Consider the following 26692-nt stretch of genomic DNA (forward strand, 5'->3'; position numbering starts at 1 on the left):
TTTTCTGCATTAGGTCTCCTGATGGGGTTTTGGTTTCCTTGCCACTTTCGCCTTTGGCTTGGCTTGCTCAGTTGGGGACAATACATTTTCAACTAAATATCCAAATAAATCTAATTAGTAAACTAAATTAACCATATAAACTAAAATGACTGATCTGCTCACATTGTCACTGTATGATAATTGATATGAGCTGATCATTTTCTCCAGAGCGGCTGTACAGCCGAAACAAATTCGGTTGCATTATTTTCCTGTTTAACACTGTGAAGCTGCTTTGAAACAATCTGCATTGTAAAAAGCGCTATATAAATAAAGTTGACTTGACCTAATATAAAGTGGGTCTGTTACTGCTATAGTAACTGCATGTAACATAATGTCAAAATGCCAGCACATCACATTATTTTGCTGTAAAATGTCTCCATCTTGTGAATCAGTTTTGCAAATGCAAGACATCAAGGACAAGTACATACCTAATAATATCAGGTTTTTCCATTATGGATAACATGCACTTTATTGCCAAAAGGATTGGAACACCTGAATTCAATTATTTAGAAGGGTGTCCAAATCATTTTGGACAATTTCATGCTCCCAACTTTGTGGGAACAGTTCAGGGACGGCCCCTTCCTGTTCCAGCATGAGCGACTTTCATATTAGAAACCCCCAAAATTTAGAGTAAAGATGCAGATAATCAACAAAAATCAAGATAATCCAATTTCACAAAAAGGCAAAATGAAATTGACAAACGTTCAGATATCATCATCATCTCTTCTTTCGGTGTGAATAACTGTATGAAACATGACGTGTTCAAACTCACACAAAGTACAACTACATGTACAATAAAGTTATTTATTAAAACTTTGGCATTAATTACAACTCTCGACATGTAAAAAGGTGGTTTAACATCACTAAACAGGATTTTCAGTACTAATCCAAATTGAACAATCACAGTGTAGACAACTATTTATTTTAACACGCTCTTGAAATCGCTGCAAATGTTACCCACATCCCTTATCGTAGCTCATTTATTTTCAAGTAACAAAAGATTTACTTTAATTAAAAAAAAACACCAAAAAAAGAAGAGATTTACATCCGCTACAAACTGGACACCACAACTGTTACTGCCGCTGGAAACCTGTACGGTAAAACAAGCTCGAACTGCGAGACATGTCTGTTGTAATAAATAGAGCTGGAAATTTGACTGAACATCTTGTTTAGGAGATTAAGAACAACCACAGCACATAATAACAGAAAACAAAAGAACAAAATCATCAGTGCCAAAGGAACATTATGCCATTGTAAGTCTCATTTGCACTACAGTACAAACATTCATCGGTCCTTATTCATGAAACACAAGCAATTCATGTGTAAAGCGTTCGTAAATAACTCATTTACACAAAAATCATTATGTTTCAGAAACGAGGGCCATAGTTTGGAACCCAGCCTGTGATCTAATGAATTAATCGATAACAATAGGGCAAAAAAAAAAAAAAAAAAAAAACATTCACCATCCTCTTCTAGTTTCATTGGACTTTGAGCTGATCATATATTTGCAAATGTGGAGAAGCAACTATTCAACCTGTGAACGGTGGAACATCCCAGTAACATTGTTTACTATCACTGATATCCATGTACAGATCCTTCAAACTGACAAACTAATATTGGGAATCGATTTTGCAAGCGTGAAAGGCACAATAAACTGATCATAGATCAGTCCTCAAAGATGTTACACATATCAGACCCCTGGGACCATAGAGGAAAAGACAATTCGTACATAGAAGAAACAAAAAAAAACAGAAATTGGCTCATTATTGGTCGCAAATTAAATGTATGGGTTGTGAACTTCCAGTCGCCCTTTTGACCCTGTAAGACATCACGAGTTCAGGGAGCGTCATGTTTCGAATGAATGCACTGCAGTCGTTTCCCTGGCAAGCACGGAATGTGGACGATAATCTGCTTCCTGCTTTACAGTTCATCTTTAGGAAGTGCATCCTCGTCTCCTTCCTCCTCTGGAGGCTCGTCTGTCTCGTCCTCCTCCTCTTCCTCCTCTCCTTCGTCGTCCTCTTCCTCATCCGCTTCTGTGCTCTGCTCCTTGTTCTTCTCCTCCTCCTCTTTGCGCTTCTTCTCATCCAGTTCATCCTTCATTTTCTTCTCGGGACCCTGTGGCACGAAGGACAATTTGTCAATGTATTTTTATTGCTTAAGATATTCACTAGTTTAGCAAAAATGTATACGATTCACTTCAAATCAAATCACTGATGAGGATCAAAGTAGACAGTGATGCAGCTCACTAGGTTTGAAACCAAATCTTAAAGGGTTAGTTCACCCAAAAATGAAAATTCTGTCATAAATGACTTCCCCTCATGTCGTTCGACACCCGTCAGACCTCCGTTCATCTTCAGAACACAAATGAAGATATTTTAGGTGAAATCTGATGGCTCTGAAAGGCCTCCATTGGCACAATGCACTTTACACTCTCAAGACCCTTAAAAGATACTAAAGACGTCGTTACAAAGTCCATCTCACTACAGTGGCTCTAAAATAACTTTATGAAGCGACGAGAATAGTTTTTGTGTGCTAAAAAACCCTAAATAACGACTTATATAGTGATGACTATTTCAAAACAAGGCATCATGAAGCTTCGAAGCGTTATGAATCAGTGAGTCGATTCAGCAGTTTGGATCGCCAAACTTCAGCAGTTTGGCGGTTTGACACGCGATCCGAATCATGAATCGACTCGCTGATTCATAACGCTTCAAAGCTTCATGATGCCGTGTTTTGAAATCGTCATCACTATATAAGTCGTTATTTAGGGTTTTTTTGCGCACAAAAACTATTCTCTCCGATTCATAAAGTTATTGTAGAATCACTGTAGTGAGATGGACTTTGTAACGACGTCTTTAGTGCCTTTTAAGGGTCTTGAGAGTGTAAAGTACATTGTGTCAATGGAGGCCTTTCAGAGCCATCAGATTTACACTAAAATATCTTCATTTGTGTCTGAAGATGAACGGAGGTCTTACGGGTGTCGAACGACATGAGGGGAAGTCATTTATGACAGAATTTTCATTTTTGGGTGAACTAACCCTTTAATACCTATAATGATTGCCTTGTGTACTATGACAATCACAGGCGATTCTAGGATTTTCATTTTTAGGGGGGCTGAGCCCCCAGCGAGGGTATGGGAAAAAAAAAGGGACTTTAGGGTCCAATTTTCACTATTAACTAGTAGATTATTAGTATGCATATTAGGATATTGGCTGTTTATTATTTCGTTTCGGGGGCATTACCCCTCAAGAACATTTTTATTTCTATTATATGTGCATTTTAAGATGATCTGAACTTCTAAAAAGTAGATAACAACAGCTTGAACACCATGTCAGTGGGCAGATATGACTGATAAAGTTTTTCCATTTTTGTCAGTGAAGACAGTAAACATATGTTTAACTGATATTTATATATTTTATGAATCTTTTCTGAAGGCTAACAGGAAAGCTGGGTAACTAAATTTATTAAATTAATTCACAATATGAACACATTCATTTCTTATCTTATGCCCAATACAAGCTGAAAAAAGCGGAACTTTTTTTTTTATTTACTGAAGGCTACAAATGGAATTATTAATTTGAAATATGCACACATTCATTACTATCAATCTCATGCCTAATCTGAAAACGGCTTTGTTAATATTTCTTGTTTGTTAATTATATTATAAATGACATTACATAGGCCTATTTCAAATCAAAATGGCGAAATTAGACAAAAGTTTATTAATTTGCCTGAATATTTTTGTCATTTGTTTAACATTTCTGACTTAAAGAAGCAGCTGTCAAATATGAAACGTTTAGTTTAGCTTCATATGTCACACTTGACGTCGAGTCGCGCTGCTAAAATTCACGCTCAACCATAGCAGCTTCTGTGAACATAAAGCCCGCCTACTCTGATTTGATTGGTTTTCTCAAATATTTTGACATTGACGAGCGGTGACAGACCAATGAGGCTCCACCTCTGCTTCTGACGTGATTAACGCAGATTAAAAGATGGTTCGAAGCTGAAGCCTCCCGCCAGTTTCATATGTTTGAAAGGTTAATCACACATTTTTAGGGGGGCTGGACAGGACAGAAGTTTTGGGGAGGCCGAAGCCCCCGTAAAAAGGGCCTAGTGACGCCCATGATGACAATCATAGGCTTTTACACAGTGGTTAGTGTATGGTAGTGTGTATGCATCTCGTACCTTTGTAGCACCCCATGTTTCATTTCCGAAATCCTCCGCTTCCTTCACATCATCGCTGATGAGGAAGTTGTCAAAAATAGTGCCAGACTTCACCTGATTGACAAAACAGAAATAAAACATGATTAACAAATGCTTTGTATACACACAGTCCTAAAGTTCTCTGAAACAACTCGAATATCTTTTAATTCTGTTGTAATTGCTGCGGAAAACATTCATTGTGTCTGTTTTACTGTATGTGTCCTGTGAAAAGCTGAATTTGAGGGAGGGTGAACAGCGCCTCCTAGTGGTTCAATGCGCAAACACTACGTTAAAAGGGATGGTTCACCCAACAATGAAAATGATCCCATAATTTACTCGCCCTCAAACCATCTAGGTCATTAAGTCCATCCTGAAGTCCGTTTTGCAGAGATGGACTAAAATGAACTCCCAAAACGTACTGCCAGATTCTGGAAGATGAATTCTTCAAACATTGGAGCTAGAGGATGTGGTGCTGGTCCTTCAAGAGTCACTCTCAACCTATCTGTCCATAAAGCCTATAAAAAAACCTTCTTCATGTATTTTACAACACTTCAGCTTGTGATTCTTATCTAGTGGGGGTCATTTTTTAGGATTCTTTACCTAACTGAAGTCTCTGAGATCCTGACACCTGCACTTCTGGAGACTCCAGGTAGGTTCAGCTCTGGAAAATGGTGGCGCTGGAGACTAAAGGGTTCCTGATGGTTTCACCCTTAATTCTTCACCTTAATTCTTAATTCTTTTGCAGTTAACGGGTGTCTTTTCTTCACCACCTGTTTTTGTCTGACCCTGCTGACCCAACGAGCATTTCACTGTCCAATGGTCTCGCCTTAACTGCAATGTCTAGTATTGCATTAGTATTGCATCCTTCTCATGGGCATTTAATACTTTTTGACTTTTCAGTCTGAGTTAAATCTCTTTTTTGGCTCAATTTATCTGTAAAAGAAAACATGCCTAATAATTCTGCACACCTGAATATAAGGTGATTTTCATTTCCAGCCTTCATGAACAATTATATATCACTTATACATTATTAAATACTAAATCAATAGTAGTTATTAGGATTACTGTGGTTTGGAATTGGTCAAATGTGCCTGGAAAAAAAATATGATCAGAAAATCAACGTGCCTAATAATTCTGCACTCCCTGTAGTAGGACTACTGATAATATTTACACAATATGTGCACTATAGTAGGCCTACTGATAATATTTACAGTAATATATTGAATTTGATAGGTGTCTCACATTGTCCCACAGCAACATTACAATAGTGTACATTAATGTACAATGTTTTATAATAATAATTTATTCTATTTAGTGTCCAATTCATTAATTTAACATATTTAATACTGTGGGCATCCAAGTTGACATATTTGAACATTTGAAGAAAAAAAAAAAAGTAACAGTAGTTACTTTCCCTGGTAATTAGTTACTTTTATAATGATGAAACTCAGTTACTATATGTAAGAAGTAACTAGTAACTATAACAAATTACTTTTTTAAAGTAACGTGCCCAACACTGGTCGTACATTAAAAACCAAATCGCTTATTAAAATATGGTATCGCTCTAACATTACTTATCCACAAATGTTATGCATTATCAGCAGCTTTTCTAGCGTTAGCTAGTTTTCAGTCCATGGGGTGCAAGAATAAATTAATACCACATACATTTCCAAATATACAAATAACGCAAAATAAAAGGTATAACAGCTTCTCTTGCCTTATGCGCCGTTTTTCTCCGGTTTCCCTCAAATAAGCAAGGAGTAAGCACCTTCGGCGATAGAAATGATTGTAAATGAGCATAAGCCCCGTATGGTCCGCCATGCTGATCATTTACATCTAGCTACCGCTCGGGCAGTTTGCCGTGACTTTGTCTGGAACACTACGAATTCGTGGTTTGAAGTCGTAACTTACGGGCTCAAAAACCTGTCTGGAACGCAGCATCTGAAATAGGAGCTAATTTAATCCCTCCAAAAGGCGTTCCTAGAACTTAAATCATTCCCAGTTCCTTCGGTGCAAACTAATACTTCCGACAATAGTTCTAGGAACTAATACCTAATGCCACTGCAAAGCTGGAAAGCCAGGATATTTAATATAACTCTGATTGTGTTCGGCTGAAAGAAGAATGTCATATACACCCAGGATGGCTTGAGGGTGAGTAAATCATGGGTTAGTTTTTATTTTTGGGTGAACTAACCCCAAGCGTGATGAAGAATGTCAAACACATTGACACATTGGCAAACACTCCTAATAACAATTCTACAATGGATTTCCTTTTCTGTAACACTTGCTGTCTTTTTTTTCCCTTTTTTTGTAGATTTTGTTGCGTTTGTCATTTTATTAGTCTTTTTTATATGTCAAAATAGTTTTTACTTATATATGTATATTTCAATTTGACTTTTAGAACATCAAGTTAAAAGAAATAGAAATGAGAAATGTTTACTTGGTATTTGATTTGGTTTCAGTTAATGATCATTTTACTTCAAGTAACACATTTTTACGGTTTTAGTTGTTAACAATAACAACACTAATATTTAATAATTCCTCTGAAATTGCTTAAAAGGTATGAGAGGAACCATAATTTAGTAATTGTTGCAAATTAGACTCATTCAATAATAACATTCAGTAAAACTACTGGCAGCTGGTGCGAGTTAAAAAGCGTAAATATATAATAAAACATTTTTAAAAAGCACATTACAATCAACACAATTTGCTTGTCAAAATCCCTGTGAACATATAGTGAATATTCAGTAAATCACATATGAAGCGAATGCATGATTTGCATATTTTAAACGTTATACTGATGTGCATTTATAATGTTATCGGTCATAATTAAGAAAATAACGGATACACTATGGCATTCTCTCTTACCTGCCAGAGATCCAGCCCAATGACTCCAATGTTGTCGAATTTGTAGATCTGGGAATCAGGACTGTATTCAGGGTTGTCGATTTCAGGATGCACCCAGGCGCCCTTGAAGTTCGGGTTGTCGATCTGCTTGGGTTTCCACTCTCCCTGCACCCCAACAGAATGATAAATTAAGATCAGAGGAAGTGACAACAGTTCACGGAGCAGAAATCATCTTCTAGAATGTAAATATGAACCTTGTACTCTGGGTTTGGGATCATGGCAGGTTCCCACTCTCCGTCCATATCCTCATCCCAGTCCTCTGGCTTCTTGGCATCAGGATCGGGAATATTCTCAGGCTTATCCCAGTCCTGACAACACCACACAACAGCAGAGTTCATGAAACGGACCATAACTGGTGAAATGAAGCGGGATCGTGAAACAGAATCAGACCTCAGGTTTGGTGTCCGTCTCATCGTCGATCTGGGCACGGTCGTCCCAGTCCTCGGGTTTCTTGGCTTCGGGGTCCTTGATCTTCTTTGGGGGTAGGATGTCCCAGTCCTCCTCCAGAGAGCCGGACTCCACCTTCTCATTGTCGATCTTCACCTCGTACGTCTGATCCGAGTTCAGGATCAATGTGTACAAGTGAGTCAACTCATCATCCTGGAGAGAAAGATAGAGTTCATTTAGTGTACATTTCATTCAATGACAAAAGGCTGCATGATTAATCGTATTTTAATCGTGATACGAGGTCATTTTGTATATACATTTGTGTGTATTTGACCATTTGAGCGCAATTTGGTACTCGCAAGCTGTTTGTGAGGCGGCCTATGTGTGTGTGTGTGTGAGCGCGCGGTCTGCTAACGTGAGTGCTAACTGGTTTAAACACTGGCAAGCCTTAAAAAGTGATGATACGACACTGCCTCTATTGTGCAAGTGACATTTCCTGTGTAACTGTGCATCTCTTATAGTGCACACGCGATGTGCTGATGTGAAGCCATTTGTGCGTTTTGAGAGGTTAAAGAGAGAGCGTGTCTACCAATTGACCTAACGGTAAGCCCCTCCCCTCGAACGCAGATGAGCCAATAGCAGTTGAGTATCATTTGCGCTGGGACTTTAGCTGTCAGTGCCATAGAGAAACATTGGAAAATCCGAAGCTCTCATCGGTTTGATGGCATTTATGCTACAAAAATGCTAAAATGTCGTGCCTGAGGAACTGTAACACTGACTCCAGGGATCCTGAGAGGATTTTCTGGTTGTCATACTCTCGTTAAGTTACGATTAAAGTCCCTGCTAACATACAAACCGAAATAACTAACTGTTCTCACGTCATGCAACACTGTAGGTCAAAAACACGAAGGTCTACATTTCAGTGCCTCTCCATATTAAACTGGTTATATGCAAATTATTCTAATTTTAGATATGTTTAAGGTCTACATTATCTGTCCTACTAAGGAGGACTCCTATTTTGATGGGTATTATTGTCTACGGGTAAGTTAGTGAAAGGAAGAGCTCGCACGCAGTTTATCGGAGTTGTTTTGCAGATACAAAGTTCACCAGTTATTAACTGCACCCCTGAAAAAGGCATACGGTCTGTATATGTTTGTTTACTGTTAGTTGTATGAGTGTTTTTGTGTAATTTGCTGTGTAATGCAACGGAGAAAGATAGTTTGTGAATGAGACGTTAATGCACACTTCTTATGCTTTGTTTGTTCAGTTCTTAAGATGATTTTTTGGAGTGAAAAAGGACATAATAAACTTGATAAACCATCAGTTAAGTTTGACGGGGTATACGCTACATTCTGTGTCCAAAAACATCTTGGGATAAGGTTTGCACACTGACAGCTGTCATTGTAAGATATAGCAACTCCGTTTGTTTGTCCGAGTTAGCAACAGTAACTAAGGGGGGCGGGGCTTACCGATAGGTCAATTGGCACCAGACGATGTCTTCAGCGAAACATTGCGGTGGACAATGACTTCGGGTGGTTGCCTTTGAGCATTAAGCTCTGTTAAAGGGACAGTTCACCCAAAAGGTGTATATGGTGTATATGACATTCTTCTTTCTGACGAATCAAATCTGAGTTATATTAAAAATATCCTGGCTAATCAAAGCTTTATAATGGCAGTGACTTGTTAGGTCATTTTTTAAGTCCATAAAAGTGCATCTATCCATCATATAACTGCTCCACACGGCTCCAGGGGTTAATAAAGGCCTTCTGAAGCGAAGTGGCGCGTTTGTGTAAGAAAAATATCCATATTTAAAACTTTATAGACTAAAATAACTAGTCTATAACGACATAATTCACTGCCATTATAAGGCTTGGATTAGCCAGGACATTTGTAATATAACTCTGATTGTATTTGTCTGAAAGAAGAACGTCATACACCTAGGATGACTTGAGGGTGAGTAAATCATGGGATAGTTTTTATTTTTGGGTGAACTAACCTTTTAATGTGGAGAAAGAGAGAACACGCACAGAGCTGAAAGGGCTTGAATGGAGCGTGTTTGGCTTTAGATAAAACTACAAGAGGATATAGCGCTGAAATATAATTTCCACAAACGATCTTGGGTGCTTGTGGTGTGATCCGCACCGCTGTTTTGACGCTCTCCTCACTTCAACTAGAAACAGTAAAATGATGCTGATGCGGATGCTGACCGCGGTCCGCCATTTGAATATCATTAGTTTAGTTTGTATAAAACATCTAGTAGCCTATAATTCGTTTGCCGTTTTTTGCACAATAAAATCTTTACTGTTTAAATTGTGTATGCATTGCGATAATTTGTAAGGGGGGGGGGGGGGGGGGGGGGGGCATACTTCAATTTACTACTATTTAATTTAACTTCAATTAGTTAAATTCGCAACTTTGGATGGAAATATAGCTATTGTTGCAAAGTTGGTGTCATTATTCAGCTCATCTGATAGTGTCAGTGCATTAAATTGATAATGTTACTGGATATTAAATGGTTAGATCAACCAAAAATGAAAATTCTAGATATTTTAGTGTAAATCCGAGGGCTCAGAAAAGGCCTCCATTGGCACAATGTACTTTACACTCTCAAGACACATAAAAGGTACTAAAGACGTCATTACAAAGTCCATCTCACTACAGTGGCTCTACAATAACTTTATGAAGCGACGAGAATAGTTTTGTGCGCAAAAAAAACCTAAATAACGACTTGTATAGTGATGACGATTTCAAAACACAGCATCATGAAGCTTCGAAGCGTTATGAATCAGTGAGTCGATTCATGATTTGGATCGCGTGTCAAACCGCCAAACTGCAGAAATCACGTGACTTTGGCGATTCAAACTGCTGAATCAAAGCTTCATGATGCTGTGTTTTGAAATCGGTTATCTCTATACAAGTCGTTATTTAGTTTTTTTGCAAACAAAACTATTCTCGTCGCTTCATAAAGTTATTGTAGAGCCATTGTAGTGAGATGGACTTTGTAACGACGTCTTTAGTGCCTTTTATGGGTCTTGAGAGTGTAAAGTACATTGTGCCAATGGAAGACTTTCAGAGCCATCAGATTTCAACTAAAATATCTTCATTTGTGTCTGAAGATGAACGGAGGTCTTACGGGTGTCCAACGACATGAGGGGAAGTAATTAATGACAGAATGTTCATTTTTGGGTGAACTAACCCTTTAAGTCTGGTTGTAATATCACTAACTCACCTTGCATTTGATATCTTTCTTGATGAGGTGGTTCTTGCCTTTGTAGTTGAAGATGACGTGAACCTTCTTGGTGCTGTAGCCGCAGATATCAGGCCCTGTTGACAAGAAAATATTAATAAACTACCCAAGACTATATATTTTCAGACGCTTGAACCCAAGGCGTTAACTGGTCGACCTACCGAACATGAGGTAATACTGGGAGTCGCCGTGCATCTCAGCCTGGTTGAGATCAGCAGGGAAGACTTTGACGTATCCACCTCCGCAGTCGATCTTCTGCTCGTGTTTGACGGTAAACTGGATGACCAGGGGTTTGTCCTCATTGCTGAAGGGCCCGAAGCGGGCGGAGGTGGCGTAGAAACGGGCATCCTGACTGGTCTGCAGCCCTGTTGGTGGACACAGTGAAGCCAATTCATTTATATAATCGTTCGTTTCTTTGCTAGTCGTTTCTAGGGACGAGTGAATCCTATGCAAACGCTTACCCTTGTCTTTCTCAGCATCCCCGTAGAAGTTTCCAGCGGTCAGTTTAAACTGCCCATAGTCAGACTTGTGCTCCGAGTTCACCCATCGACTCTTCCAGGCATCTGAGAATTCAGAGAATTAAAGTTAGAAGCACAAAAACAACATTTAAGTCTCATCATCAACTAACTTACCAACCCAAATTGTACAAGGCTGCATTTTTCTATCTCTTTATCTATGAACTTGAAGAGGAAACGAGAGGAATTTATGAGGGTGGCACATTCCACACGCATTTAATGAATGATTAAGGAAGTTTTTGTGGAATTGCAAAGTTGGCAAGAAACCCGTTCTTGCAAGCTCATATGATAGACAGTTTGGATATGCAAATGCCAGTTTTGCTTTCATTTTGCACTAGCAAAACTATGCCCCTTATATCGGATTAAAATTGGTTTACATAATTTGATATTGCCGTGAAACATAATGTAATATTTTCTATTGCTGTCCAGCTGCCTTCTCATTCAAGAGCGCTTTCTATTGGACAAACATTTGGACACGCCCCTGAGTGCAAGACGAGTCATCAGAACCTTTGGTCCATTGGCTCGGAAAATAGAAAAAAAATGTATATCTGCTAACTTTTAGGAGTACAACCAAAGAAAACACAACCGACTACAGTTACATTTACTATATAAACTGTATATTTTAACTTAAAATATTTATTTTATTTTCGAAAAAGTAAATGAACAATCCATATGCTGTAATGCACTTCTTCAGTACTGCAATATACATTGTGCGAAAGAAAGAAAGAATGAAGGAAAGAAAGAATGAAAGAAGGAAGGAAAGAAAGAAAGAATAATTTTGAATGCTTTGGCAAACTATGCATAAACCAATACTGTTAAAGAGTAATAATATTCACTTTTCAAGCATAACAAAAGTATATAAATAAACAGTAAGCCATTTTAATGTCCCTCATTAATGTTGTGACCTAGAATTCAACCATGACAGGCAACTTAATGATTGACTTACCCCCATCCAGAAACTGCTCTTTAAAGTACACCTCTGCATTGGCCGCCAATGCCAATAACGCAACAGAAACACACTGAAATAATGTAATAATTTGCATTTTTGATTATTTGTGGAATTAAGCCCGCACACTCCCTCTCTCCCTCTCGTGCTCGCGCTCTGCTGCTCTTGGGGTTTATCCGTGGCTCGGGAGAAGCGCGTGGCTGCACAGATGTCTGCCGCTCATTGGTCCACAGCCGACGCTCTCGGCCAATCACAAGAGACCACGAAGTGCATGGCTCGCCTTCACACCGGATATTGTATCCGCCTCTTGTGCTGTTCTCCGATCAGCTGTTACTGAATACACTGACCCGCGGTCTCGTTGAATGACTGGACGGCACTGACTCAGGATCAGTTTCTAGCACAACACCACCAGCGAGTGTGAAATGTCACTCAACCGGCCAAGACGAGTACGCGGAAAACGGTGCTTAAACAAATAGGGGGTTGTGTTTTCCTCAAAATACAGCCCCCGCTTCTCTGCTTTATCTTTAGACTTTGATATGATGAAACTGTAAAAAACAATACACTGCGTGCTGTGTTTCAAGCGCTTCAGAAACGTCTGCTGTATGACAAAACCAAACAATTACTACTAATATATATATATTTTTTAGGTAATTAGGTCAACCCAACACATGTCCAATAACTTAACGGGTCTGTATAAAAAATTAGAAGCCTTTAAAATAGGCCATCTTATATATTCCATCCATAAATACACTTGTTTGTTATGGTTAAATCTGTGTTTGTCTGTCCAAATTGTGATGGCTAGGGTCAAAGCATCTCCAAAACTGCAGCTCTTGTGGGGTGTCATGGAGGACCAGTGGAGAACCGGCCACAGGGTCATGAAGGACCAGTGGAGAACCGGCCACAGGGTCATGAAGGACCAGTGGAGAACCGGCCACAGGGTCATGAAGGACCAGTGGAGAACCGGCCACAGGGTCATGAAGGACCAGTGGAGAACCGGCCACAGGGTCATGGAGGACCAGTGGAGAACCGGCCACAGGGTCATGGAGGACCAGTGGAGAACCGGCCACAGGGTCATGGAGGACCAGTGGAGAACCGGCCACAGGGTCATGGAGGACCAGTGGAGAACCGGCCACAGGGTCATGGAGGACCAGTGGAGAACCGGCCACAGGGTCATGAAGGACCAGTGGAGAACCGGCCACAGGGTCATGAAGGACCAGTGGAGAACCGGCCACAGGGTCATGAAGGACCAGTGGAGAACCGGCCACAGGGTCATGGAGGACCAGTGGAGAACCGGCCACAGGGTCATGAAGGACCAGTGGAGAACCGGCCACAGGGTCATGGAGGACCAGTGGAGAACCGGCCACAGGGTCATGGAGGACCAGTGGAGAACCGGTCACAGGGTCATGAAGGACCAGTGGAGAACCGGCCACAGGGTCATGAAGGACCAGTGGAGAACCGGCCACAGGGTCATGAAGGACCAGTGGAGAACCGGCCACAGGGTCATGGAGGACCAGTGGAGAACCGGCCACAGGGTCATGAAGGACCAGTGGAGAACCGGCCACAGGGTCATGGAGGACCAGTGGAGAACCGGCCACAGGGTCATGGAGGACCAGTGGAGAACCGGCCACAGGGTCATGGAGGACCAGTGGAGAACCGGCCACAGGGTCATGGAGGACCAGTGGAGAACCGGCCACAGGGTCATGGAGGACCAGTGGAGAACCGGCCACAGGGTCATGGAGGACCAGTGGAGAACCGGCCACAGGGTCATGAAGGACCAGTGGAGAACCGGCCACAGGGTCATGGGCGGCCGAGGCTCATTGATGCACGTGTGGAGCGAAGGCTGGATCAAACAGACGAGCTACTGGAGCTCAAACTGCTCAAGAAGTTAATGCTGGTTCTGATAGAAAGGGGTCAGAACACACAGAGCATCTCAGTTTGTTGTGTATGGGGCGGCACAGCCCCTAACCAGTGCCCATGCTGACCCCTGACCCCTGACCCCGCCCAAAGCACCAACAGTGGCACGTGAGCATCAGAACTAGACCACGGAGCAATGGAAGAAGGCGGCCTGGTCTGATGAATCACGTGTTCTTTTACATCATGTGGGCGGTTGTGTATATGTTTATTTGTTTATTTATATGGATCCCATTAGCTGAAAGTCTTTGCAATCAGCTAGTCTTCCTGGGGTCCATTCTAAAATGTTACACTACAACAACAACAACAACAACAACAACAACATTACAATCATCACAATAGATAAAATGTACACAAATACACATTACATATATACATACATACACATACACTCACACATACATACATAAAATCTGGTTTCCAGGTACAGGAGACAACAATACAATATGATTTAAATTACATAGATCAAAACATTTAAGAACCTACATCAACACATAACCCCTTATGTGCGTTGCTTACCTGGGGAACACATGGCACCAGGTGCACTATGAGAAGAAGGCAAGCCCGCGGAGGCAGTGATGCTTGGGGCAATGTTTTGCTGGGAAACCTTGGGTCCTCCATCCATGTGGATGTTCCTTTGACACGCACCACCTACCTAAGCATTGTTGCAGGCCTTTCATGGAAACGTTTCAAGATATAATCAGGATAATGTGGATTGCAAAGCTACAAATCCAGATTTGATATCTAAAATGAATATTGACCTGATCTGAATCTTCAGGATATTGGGAGTTTTAACTGAATTATCCAGTCATTCCTACAGCAATAGGTGTTGCAGGACTGTATAAATTTGACTTGTTTTCAGAATAAATAAACTCTTCACGAATAGACTTGATAAGCAATACAAGGAAGTATAAGTGGCATTGCATATTAAGGCTGATTCATGCATTTACACTTGTTCAGGTAATGAAGCTTAACAGCCATATTCACTCTCATTGTATGCAAAAGAGCTGTGGATATTCTGCTAAACACCTCCATTTGTGTCCAACAGAAAAAGAAAGCCATATGTGATTTTGAGCGACATACGGGGTAAGTCAATTATTTTTTTGAACAAGCCCTCTTATGCTCTGGGACCATTTTGGGGGATTTTTGCCTGGATTTGGCCTACCTAAATTGAAAAGCTTCCCATACCCACACACAGTGTCTCTAAATACACAATACTGGTGTCATTTTACGAACCCTTTGAAGTTACATAAACCACTGCTAAAAGTGATTAACATGTAAGTATATGTTGTCTAAGCTGTATTTGATTTTTTTGGTTATAAATTCCTTTTTGAAAGTGTGTAACTCAGGCCCTGTGAGCTGACAGTTGACACCTGCAGACAGTTTGGGCTGTTTCCACTAGATGGCAGAAAATACTGGAAAAAATCATTTTGTCTGTATCATGTATGCAAGATTTATTCAAATGAATAGAGGAATATTACCTTTTTATTTAATTTCCGATTGGTAGCTGAAACTGCAGTGTTAAAAGAGTTAGCACTACGGAAATATGAAATTTACAATATACAAATAATACAGCATGTATTCAAATATATAGTATACAATATACAGTACAGTCTCTCTCTCTCTATTCTTTGATTAATAAAAACAGCATTTATTTAAAATAGAAATAATTTGGAACAATATACACTACCGTTCAAAAGTTTGGGATCAGTATTTTTTTCTTTATTTGAAAGAAATTAATACATTTATTCAGCAAAGATGTGTTAAATTGATAAAAAGTGATAGTAAAACATTTATATTGTTATAAGAAATTTCTATTTGGAATAAATGCTGATATCTTTATCTTCAATGGATAATGAAAGTATCACAGGTTCCCAAAAATATTAAGCAGCACAACTGTATATAATTTCTACTGCAACATTGCAATTTCATCTAAAAACTCAATTCCTGATGGATACAATTTTCTATCATTGTAGGCCCTGTTTCCCTCTGAAATGTCACATTGCAAAGTTTATGTTGACATAGCCTTCTGGAAATGCATGGATCTTGAGCAATTGAGAATTTGTTGGTGAAGTTCAATAGAGCAGCTCTAGATGGCGCTGTGACTCTGTGGCCAACTTCCTGAATAATGCCAAATGAATAAATAAAGCATGGCTGCTGATGGCCACAGGTATGTGGAGCTGTCCTATCTTGCTTCATTAAGTTTTACATTATATTACATACTTTCTCTCATGAATGGAATGGAATATTAGTGTGCTAGCCTACCTAATGAGAATATGTTACATGTTTAATTCAGTGAATCTAGTTATTATTTTAGGAATAAATACAGTTGTTTAGCATTTTAAATCCAATTTTTGAGACTGAATCAAGTAATTGTTTCAGATAGTACAATTTAGACATTCTACTAACTATAAGCAAGACTTTTGCTGCGTCCCAATTCGCCTACTTATACTACGCCCTAAAAGTATGTACTCTTTTTGTGAAGAAAAAGTACATACTTTTGAGTGTGTAGCAGAAGAGTATGCAAGCTTTGGGACATACTACTTCATCATCTATAACGGACTCTGTTGCTTAGTTACATGCATCCCATCACCGTTTAAACTGCCCTGTCAATCAACATCACAGTTCAAATCCTCCACATTCAGTTTGATTTCCTAACTTATCGGAGATAAATGTAGACGCACGTTGATCTGCCATTCATGAGTCTTTAATGCAGAGACTCCTCTCATGTGTTTGCAGTTTAAATATAATGATGCATTTAAAAGTTAATGTCTAAACATATCAGTACAAAAGTTCACAATGCGGCTGCAGGTGAAATATAATGTGGATAATATTGAATAAATATCTTTTCGTCAGGATAAATACTGATAATTTATCTCTGAAGCCCCTTAATCTAACCCTCTCTACTTAACCGTTGGACTCGCACATCCGTCATGTTTGTAGTTTTTTAACACTTTTTATCCGCGTTTGTAGTTCTAATCGAATCCTTGTCAAGCTCGCAATGGGTTGTGGGTAATATATCAGTCGTTAGAGTGTGCGGCCCTGTCCCAAATGGCACCCTAAACCATAGATATCCACAATAAAGGCTAGATGTCTTATGGCGGAGTCTCTAACGTCATCACTGGCGGCCATCTTGTCGCAGGCATGGCTCTGTGGTGCCTGGTGTAAGGTGAGTGATCTGCATGAACACAAATACTCTTATCTCGCTGAAATCTTGATGGATTTACAAATGGTTTGGTTTCTTACAAACTTTATTAACGTGGCTATAATTATGGATGCTTGTACAAATTATGAATAATTTTTCATAAGTATGCAGTGTCATAACTACATCTCTGACGTTTATAACAAACCAAACAGTTTGAAAATCGGTAGAAAATTGAGCAAGTTATGGTTTTTTAAAAAGTACATGCACCATTAAAACACAATGTTACGAGTGAGCGAGCCGACTGTGACAAGATGGCCGCCAGGTGCGGACGTCCCCCTCCATTGGCCAGCAGCGGACGAGACATCTAGCCTTTATTATGGATATCTATGCCCTAAACCCTCACGGTCATCCTCTGAGTCCGCACTCTCACCGCGTGAAAACCTGCACCAGTGCGGGCTCGGCAGAAGTGCGCATCGAGGGCGCATATCGACCTCAAAAGGGGTGCTCACGAGCACCCTTCTGAGAGCGAAAATGACAAATTGGACACCCTGTGGACTCGTGGACTTATCGGACACACGCATGCAGTGCCATTGTAAGTCCACAAGGCCGAAAGTGCACTTGAATTGTGCCATTTGGGACAGAGCCTGCGTCGATCTGCACTTCAGATTCTGACCGGAAATAGTAAACCATCCGGGAATCTTTGGAATACTCTTTTCAACATACTACGATTTGGGACACAATAATTCTATTTTTGAATACTATTTAGGACGGATAGTATGCGAATTGGGACGCAGCATTTATATGAAGATTTATGAGAATTTGATAAATGGGAGAATTTGCAACGCCCAATATGGTGAATAACCTCCGCCTTCTAAATGAAAGAGCCAATCGTTGATTAGTAAAGTCATCGCGTCACTCCGGTTGCTATAGAAACAGTCAAGTGCTCTGAGACCAAAGCTGCGTCCGAAATTGAATACTTCTCTACTATATAGTATGTGAAAAACAGTACGCCAACAGAGTAGTATGTCCGAATTCATTGTATTCGAAAAACAGTCGGCGAAAAGTACCCGGATGACCTACTAGAGATTCTGAAGTGTGCATACGATTACATTTTTATGCATTTGGCAGACGCTTTTATCCAAAGCGACTTACAGTGCCTTTATTACAGGGACAATCCCCCTGGAGCAACATGGAGTAAAGTGGAATAAAGTGCCTTGTGATGACCGCTGGGATTGAACCAGCAAGCTTCTGCGTATCAGTTTCATGGTTTAACCCACTGGACCACCATCTCACATGGACACTTTTACTATCCCATGACTACCTCATGACTACCTTACTATCCCATGACTACCATTACTATCTCACGATGGACACTTTTCTATCCCATGAGGCCACGGGAGATGATTTATGAATGGAGGTGATGGGACGCAACTGAGCCTGGTAGGTCACATAATCATGACAACATGGCGGATGTAGTACGTCCAGATTACACTCATACTACATTCATTCATACCATATAGAACGTACTTTTTTAACGGTTGCGAAGTTCGTTCAAAATCAAATGTAGTACCTACTCACATAGTACGCGATTTCGGACACAGTCCAAGCTGCAACCTCCCGCAGTTTCTCTTGAAGCCAATACGGAAGTGACTTAAACTGCAGTTCATGGACTGGCCACTAGAGACAGACTCCAGAAGGAGCAGAATCTCATTGAGCTCATGTTAAAATGCCCAACTTTACAGCAGAAGAACACATGTTTACATTCTGGGACAAATTGTGGTTTTGGTCTATACGGCTAATTTTGCCCTTCATGACGACTGTGAGGGGGTGAATTGTTTTTATAACTCATTCGTTTACATTATATAAAGCCTTAAAGTTCTGCATAATTAAGGGCGTGGCCACATTGAGTGACAGGTGGATTGTCGTGAGCATTAGCTTTGTCCAGTCCAAATTTGATGTTTCCCCATTCAAAGAGATAGAGCTGCACTTGCATTCCCGAGAGGCGTTTCAAAGATGGCCGCCGAGTGAAATGACTTGTCGGGAAATATAAGTATCTTTGAAACTGCAGTCACTAGAGTATTAGTAAGTTAATATCTACTAACCCTTTATTTTAATGCTCCCCCAACAGACAGATTGATTATACGTAACTTTTCAAGTACTTGTCAACTTATTCTACTAACCCTAATAGTCTACTAATAATACTCTAATGAAAGTTAGTTGACATGTAGTCAAAAGTGGACTATGGAAATAAAGTGTAACCGGAAATTGCATTTGATTTTGCTTCCGGTTTGTTCGTCACACTGGAAATGCAAGGTCAAGTTGACTGCAGTGCTTTTTTAATATGCTGTAGGTCATCCGGGTATTCCATGCATACAGAAATGTGCATACTATGAAATGCACGAGTACATAAATAGTGTGAGTTGTGAGTAGCATTTTGCAACATGCAGTTCCAAACGTACCACATGTCCTTACAAGCCACAAAAAAGGGAAAGCAACGGTCAAGCACATTCTCGCTCCCCCTCCCGTCGCCATGCCAAACCGTCTCATTATGCCATGCGAAGAGGACATAGAAAAGCTGTAGAAATCAAACCCAATTAATTCCGCTTGCTTCCCTTATTATTTGCACCATAGAACATGTTCCTCTAATCAGAGAGTTAACTACATCCCAAGTTCCAGATCCCTGCACAGCGTGAGGACCGAAAAAACACACACAATCAATTCATTATTATCAGACCCTCACCCGAGCGAGGAAAAGAAAGCGAATGAGTTTAGCAGTTGTTAGTGCTTTGAGGTGGACGTGCTCTTCTAAACAGTTTGTTTTCTGCTCTGTAGTTCTGCTCAGGTAGACAGATGTTTTTTCACAATAGCCAATGGCAGTTTAGAGAGTAGGAGTGGCCGATATACACTACAAAAGTTATTTTCCTACTATGAAATGTTGCCTTGTTTCCCAGAACAAATATCCAAACCTTCATCATTCGACGAGTTTTGCTTGCATGTTTTCTTGTCAAAATGTAAAAGTCTATTTCTTGAGAGGCAGATAAACAAGTTGTTTCATTTTAGTCAGCTGTCACTTATTGTTAACTACTACTCAATTGCTTTAATTAAACCAGCCAGCGTCCATTTTGAAATCTCTGAACTGACGTCATTGTCAAAATGAGCACCGGTCGGCCTCTTGCCCTCTGACCTCTTCTCTGGCCTTATACTTCACATTTGTCAGCGACACTCGTCACAGGTCATGTCATGGGATGCCTTGACAGCCAATTAAACCATGTCACAAAATCACATCACTTATAGTTTATTTGCTAAAAGAAGTTCCACATATTTAGGGGTTCAAGTGTGTAGCGTCGAAATTCTTTTGCAATTGTTTCCAGGGATAAGCATTCTGCCCTAAAAAGTGACCGGGCTGACCAAACCGTGAGTTGTAGAGACTTGAAACTTTGAGGGATGGTAGTACTCACACCATCTACAACGTCACCAATGCTCGTCCCAATCGGCCTGATGGTGGCGCTACAGCGATCAAAAGTAGGTAGGGGCTACTCGAAACTGTTCGCCACAGGCTCAAGTGTCTTGGAAACCTTGGCTCAAGAAAAACAAAACTCACATCTAAGATTCGATCGTCACTCTTTTCGGGGATCTTTTGAAAAACCTACTTTTGCAAACTAGTCGTAGGTTGTAGGCGAAAGCCCAGTCGGAATCAAACCAGAGCAGCAAGATTCTCTGGAGTCTGATTGTCAATAATTATAAAAGAAAAAAGTTAAAACTTAGATTTAAGGCCTGTGCTCGCCGGGACGATTATCGCTCGCTTATTTTGATTATTCAAAGCGTCTTTGTGTTCACACCCAAGCAATTTTCACTGGCAATGCGCTGAGTGAACGCAAATATAGTAGATGGCGCTCCCAATACAGTAGGTGGTGCTGCGGCGGCCACTTTACGCTACTGACACTCGGTTGTCACACAGAAGAAGAAGAGAGTATTTATGTGCTTGCCAAAACCATTCACACAGGCTGTGTTCAAAATCGCCCCCTATACCCTCATTCACTATTCCCTACATTAGTCCACTGATATAGTCCACTTTGAAAACGAGTGAGTGATTTCCCTCCCCTGTACCACAGTCCGGAGCAAACAGACGAAATTGGGTCCGACGAAAAGAGGTCGTCTCGGTCCGGATCAAACTGAACAAAGGTTCGGTTCGTTTCTAGTGTGAATGCATTTTCTGTATGGTTCGTACTTTCAGACCATTTACAGGAAGTTCCTGTTTATGTTTAAATATTATAACGTTATTTTTAAATTCAATCTAGGCTACATTGATTATGAAAAGTGAAAAGATGCACAATATGTCAGAAGACAGAAGGTCAGAAATGATTTTGAACTAAATTTTGTATGATTTTGCTTTGAAAGCCTTTCTTTAATGTGAATTTTGTTTTGTATAAATTGTATCTTAATTTTAATCAACGTTTAATCAGATAATTGCCTGGATTTAATAAATAAGAAGCAAATAGTCTATAGCAGACAATAATCACGGGAGCGATCACATGCTTTACACATGATCTGGAGCGCGTCTCAAATAAACCGAAACTCAGTAATAATAATAATAATAATTTGTTACATTTATATAGCGCTTTTCTAGGCACTCAAAGCGCTTTACATGGAAGGGGGGAATCTCCTCAACCACCACCAATGTGCAGCACCACCTGGATGATGCGACGGCAGCCATATTGCGCCAGAACGCCCACCACACACCAGCTGATTGGTGGAGAGGAGACAGAGTGATGAAGCCAATCTGTATGTACGGGGATGATTATGAGGCCATGATGGACAGAGGCCAATGGGCAAATTTGGCCAGGATGCCGGGGTTACACCCCTACTCTTTATCGAAGGACATCCTGGGATTTTTAATGACCACAGAGAGTCAGGACCTCGGTTTAACGTCTCATCCGAAGTACGGTCTCATCCAGTAGTTACTTGTCTCACAAACATGAGAAATACGAGAAATAAGCAACTAAGACTGCTGCTGTCAATCAATTGTTAGTTAAATATTGGATTTCATTTAAACATTTTGTGAACTAGTCGTAGGTTTTTCACCCGATCGGAACCAAACCAGTGCAGAAAGATTCTCTGGAGTCTGATTGTCAATAACGTGAATCGAGATTGCGATTCATGTCCGCAACGGGACATGAAAACGTTCAAAGCTATCCCTCTTGAACTCGGTCTGTGGGCATGTGAAAAGGACATGGCGACTTGCCACTTGGTGGCGCAATAACGTGTAAAATAATTTACTATAGCTATGCAAGAGTCAGTCCAATTGACTTGAAAACCCGCATGCGGTGTCTTTGTCCAAGGTGCCGTGATTGTCTACGAGGACATTCACATATCTCGAAAAACATGCACGCCGTCGGCCAATGAAGTTTGAGCGACTGTCAGACAAGGCTAATGGAGGCTCTAGGACCGCTGTTGTCAATCGAATCGTTCGTTAAATATAGGATGTTATTTTTAAAAACCTACTTTTGTGACTGCGGCTGTCAGACAAGGTTTAACAGAGGGCGATCGGAACGAAACTCGCTGGGCCTGTTTGACCCACGGCCATAGAGTGTCCCTAACCATATTCATCTGCAGTGTTGGGGGGAACGCATTACAAGTAACTTGAGTTACGTAATAATATTACTTTTTCCAAGTAACTAGTAAAGAATTGCATTACTTTTCAAATTTACAACAAAATATCTGAGTTACTTTTTCACATTAATTTGACTGACCGCTCTCCTGCCTCCATGTTGAGAAGACTAAGTGCAGAGGTGTGTGTGTGTGAACATGATGGTTATTGTAGTTCAAGACTAAATGTGAGCATTTATTAATCTCACTTGCACAATAAAGATTCAGTTCTCCTCAAAATGAATAAAATCAGTCAAATGCAAAATCAGAGTACTATGCAAACCTCCAATAATTAAATGTTAAATAAAACAACAATTTTTATGCCTAATCTACCTTTATATTTAATTTACCAATGTCTTGATGCTGACCTTTGATGATGAAAATTACTAGATGTTTGATTTTTATTGGTAAAACTTTTTTCTCCTGCATCCTATTCTACCATTATCCAGAGCTGCGCCCTCTACTGTTCATGCGTCAATTTGACCTCAGCCTGGGGCTTATTATTTCAATTTTGGTATGAAGAGGTCTTTACCGTTGCACAAAAATATAACTTTTTTTGTTATAAAAAAAACAAAAATAAGCCCAGCCCAGGTGAGAAAAAGTAACGCAAAAGTAACGTAACACATTACTTTTCTTAAAAAGTAACTAAGTAACTCAATTAGTTACTTTTTAAGGGAGTAACACAATATTGTAATGCATTACTTTTCAAAGTAACTTTCCCCAACATTGTTCATCTGAACAGTCACATAGAATCAAAGCACAACCAAAACAGTTCTTCCGCAAAATGTTTTGTTTTTTTAACCGCTAGAGGGACAAAAGCATAGTGTACCTTTAAAATCTCAAGCCATTTTGCTTCTTTAGTAAATTTATCTTGATTTAAGGAATGTTTAGATAATTTAAACAATTTAAAATATAATGGAACATTGGCATGTGCTCACTATATACTTGCATTTTAGGCTACTATTATTCTGTCCTGAAAGGGAATATATTAGATGACAGTTCTTTTGTGATTAGAAAATTTATTTATTCTAAATGGCATTAATGTTTCTCTGTCATGTTATGTCATTTGATTTAAGAGGACTGTGTGTTTTGTGTCAGTGAGGCATGGAAACCAGCAGCGGGACGTGGGGCAATTAGCAGCGGCCGTAGGTGCGGAGAGCCGCCCCCCTCGCTCTGTCCCCTGTGGAGGGCTGATGGACGGCCGGCTCATCTTCTTAACAGGCTGGCGTGGTGCCGTTAACCTGCAAGGGCAGCCGAGGACAGGTCACTACACCCGCATCCTCGTCAGGGCAACTGAACACACTCACTAATGAGGGGAAACTCTTTCAATCACTAGCTGAGGTACAATGACTTATGAGGGATATTTAAAGGGTTAGTTCACCCAAAAATGAAAATTCTGTCATTAATTCCTCACCCTCATGTCGTTCGACACCCGTCAGACCTCCGTTCATCTTCAGACACAAATTAAGATATTTTAGTGTAAATCTGATGGCTCTGAAAGGCCTCCATTGGCTCAATGGCACCGTTCACTCTCAAGACCCTTAAAAGGCACTAAAGACGTCGTTACAAAGTCCATCTCACTACAGTGGTTCTACAATAACTTTATGAATCGGCGACAATAGTTTTTGTGCGCAAAAAAACCCCTAAATAACGACTTACATAGTGATGACGATTTCAAAACACGGCCTCATGAAGCTTCGAAGCGTTATAAATCACTGAGTCGATTCAGCAGTTTGAATCGCCAAATTTCAGCAGTTTGGTGGTTTGACACGCGATCCGAATCATCATTCGGCTCAGTGATTCATAACGCTTCGAAGCTTCATGATGCTTTGTTTTGAAATCGGTCATCACTATATAAGTCGTTATTTAGGGTTTTTTTTGCGCACAAAAACTTTTCTCGCCAATTCATAAAGTTATTTTAGAACCACTGTAGTGAGATGGACTTTGTAACGACGTCTTTAGTGCCTTTTAAGGGTCTTGAGAGTGAACCGTGCCATTGAGCCAATGGAGGCCTTTCAGAGCCATCAGATTTACACTAAAATATCTTTATTTGTGTTCTGAAGATGAACGGAGGTCTGACGGGTGTCGAACGACATGAGGGGAAGTCATTTATGACAGAATTTTCATTTTTGGGTGAACTAACCCTTTAAGAGCAAAGACAACAACTACACTGTTAATGGTCAAATAATCAATCAAATGATGTCAATAATATGATTTATCAAGATTGACATTTAATTAATAACTTTTTATGAACTATAAAAGTTAACCAGTCATGCATTTTTATCATTCATCTTTATTCCAATTGTTAGTGCAAAAAAAGTAATTCTAAAGACATATTTAATCACGCAAAAATACCTCGACAAACATAATGACAGTAAATATGCATGTCGTACAATGATAAAGCTGCAACAATTGTGATAGAATCCCCTCGTCTAAGTGTACACATACTATCTTCTTTGGCTTCAACGTAGTTCACAGAAATCCATAAACCGTGCTTTAATAAGAACTATTTTATTAACGACTCTTCTTCAATGCACACCTATATAATAAACAATATGTCAGACATACTGTAGAACGCATTTATTTTGCATCAAGCGTTTGTTTTGTACCATTTGCATTAACATTTTAGTTCACACAGTGCATAAAAATGTATTTCTTTCTCTTTGCGTAGTGTCCCAACACAGAGAATAAGGGTCTCAGAACTGTACCTTTAGGGGTACAACAGCTTGTCGCTGGGGTAGTACCCTTAAAAAGACATCTTTGTACCTTTTTTTACCACAAAAAGGTTAGTAGTATACTACTAATATGCACCTTTTAGGAGTAAAAAAGGTACAAAGATGTCCTTTTAAAGGGTTAGTTCACCCAAAAATGAAAATTATGTCATTAATTACTTCCCCTCATGTCGTTCGACACCCGTCAGACCTCCGTTCATCTTCAGAACACAAATGAAGATATTTTAGTTGAAATCCGATGGCTCTGAAAGGCCTCCATTGACACAATGGCACGGTTCACTCTCAAGACCCTTAAAAGGTACTAAAGACGTCGTTACAAAGTCCATCTCACTACAGTGGTTCTAAAATAACTTTATGAATCGGCGAGAATAGTTTTTGTGCTCAAAAAAACCCTAAATAACGACTTACATAGTGATGACGATTTCAAAACACGACATCATGAAGCTTCAAAGCGTTATGAATCAGTGAGTCGATTCAGCAGTTTGAATCGCCAAATTTCAGCAGTTTGGCGGTTTGACACGCGATCCGAATCATGAATCGACTCACTGATTCATAGCGCTTCAAAGCTTCATGATGCTTTGTTTTGAAATCGTCATCACTATATAAGTCGTTATTTAGGGTTTTTTTGCGCACAAAAACTATTGTCGGCGATTCATAAAGTTATTGTAGAACCACTGTAGTGAGATGGACTTTGTAACGACGTCTTTAGTGGCTTTTATGGGTCTTGAGTGTGAACTGTGCATTGTGCCAATGGAGGCCTTTCAGAGCCATCAGATTTCAACTAAAATATCTTCATTTCTGTTCCGAAGATGAACGGAGGTCTGACGGGTGTCGAACGACATGAGGGTGAGTAATTAATGACATAATTTTCATTTTTGGGTGAACTAACCCTTTAAGGGTACTACCCCAACGACAAGCTGTTGTACCCCTAAAGGTACAATTCTGATCACGATGCCATCAGTCACTTTTGCTCAGTGACTTCTAAGAGACGTGAAAAGGAATATGATTAGACGC

The 26692-nt window shown here is 40.0% G+C and overlaps 1 protein-coding gene across 1 annotated transcript; it reads right to left on the minus strand.

Annotated features, from left to right (window-relative positions):
- Positions 1–477: 477 nt before the first annotated feature.
- Positions 478–12468, minus strand: calr3b (calreticulin 3b). The gene is made up of 9 exons (XM_079819691.1): positions 12245–12468; positions 11245–11346; positions 10945–11148; positions 10766–10860; positions 7540–7749; positions 7344–7457; positions 7111–7254; positions 4225–4317; positions 478–2154 (listed from the first exon to the last, which is right to left on the minus strand). The coding sequence occupies exons 1-9, from the start codon at positions 12339–12341 to the stop codon at positions 1960–1962; spliced, it is 1254 nt and encodes a 417-aa protein (XP_079675817.1). The 5' UTR covers positions 12342–12468; the 3' UTR covers positions 478–1959.
- Between the last annotated feature and the right edge of the window lie 14224 nt (positions 12469–26692).

The sequence above is a fragment of the Gobio gobio genome (genome assembly GCF_949357685.1).
Source record: "Gobio gobio genome assembly, chromosome: 6".
In the NCBI taxonomy this organism is placed as follows: Eukaryota; Metazoa; Chordata; class Actinopteri; order Cypriniformes; family Gobionidae; genus Gobio; species Gobio gobio.

Excerpts from the sequence above, each read along its gene's own strand:
- calr3b (XM_079819691.1), bottom strand. The coding sequence starts at position 12,341 with ATGCAAATTATTACATTATTTCAGTGTGTTTCTGTTGCGTTATTGGCA. Across the intron at positions 11,347-12,244 it reads AGAGCAGTTTCTGGATGGGG|ATGCCTGGAAGAGTCGATGG; the intron begins GTAAGTCAATCA and ends CTGAATTCTCAG. Across the intron at positions 7,750-10,765 it reads AGAAAGATATCAAATGCAAG|GATGATGAGTTGACTCACTT; the intron begins GTGAGTTAGTGA and ends CTTTCTCTCCAG.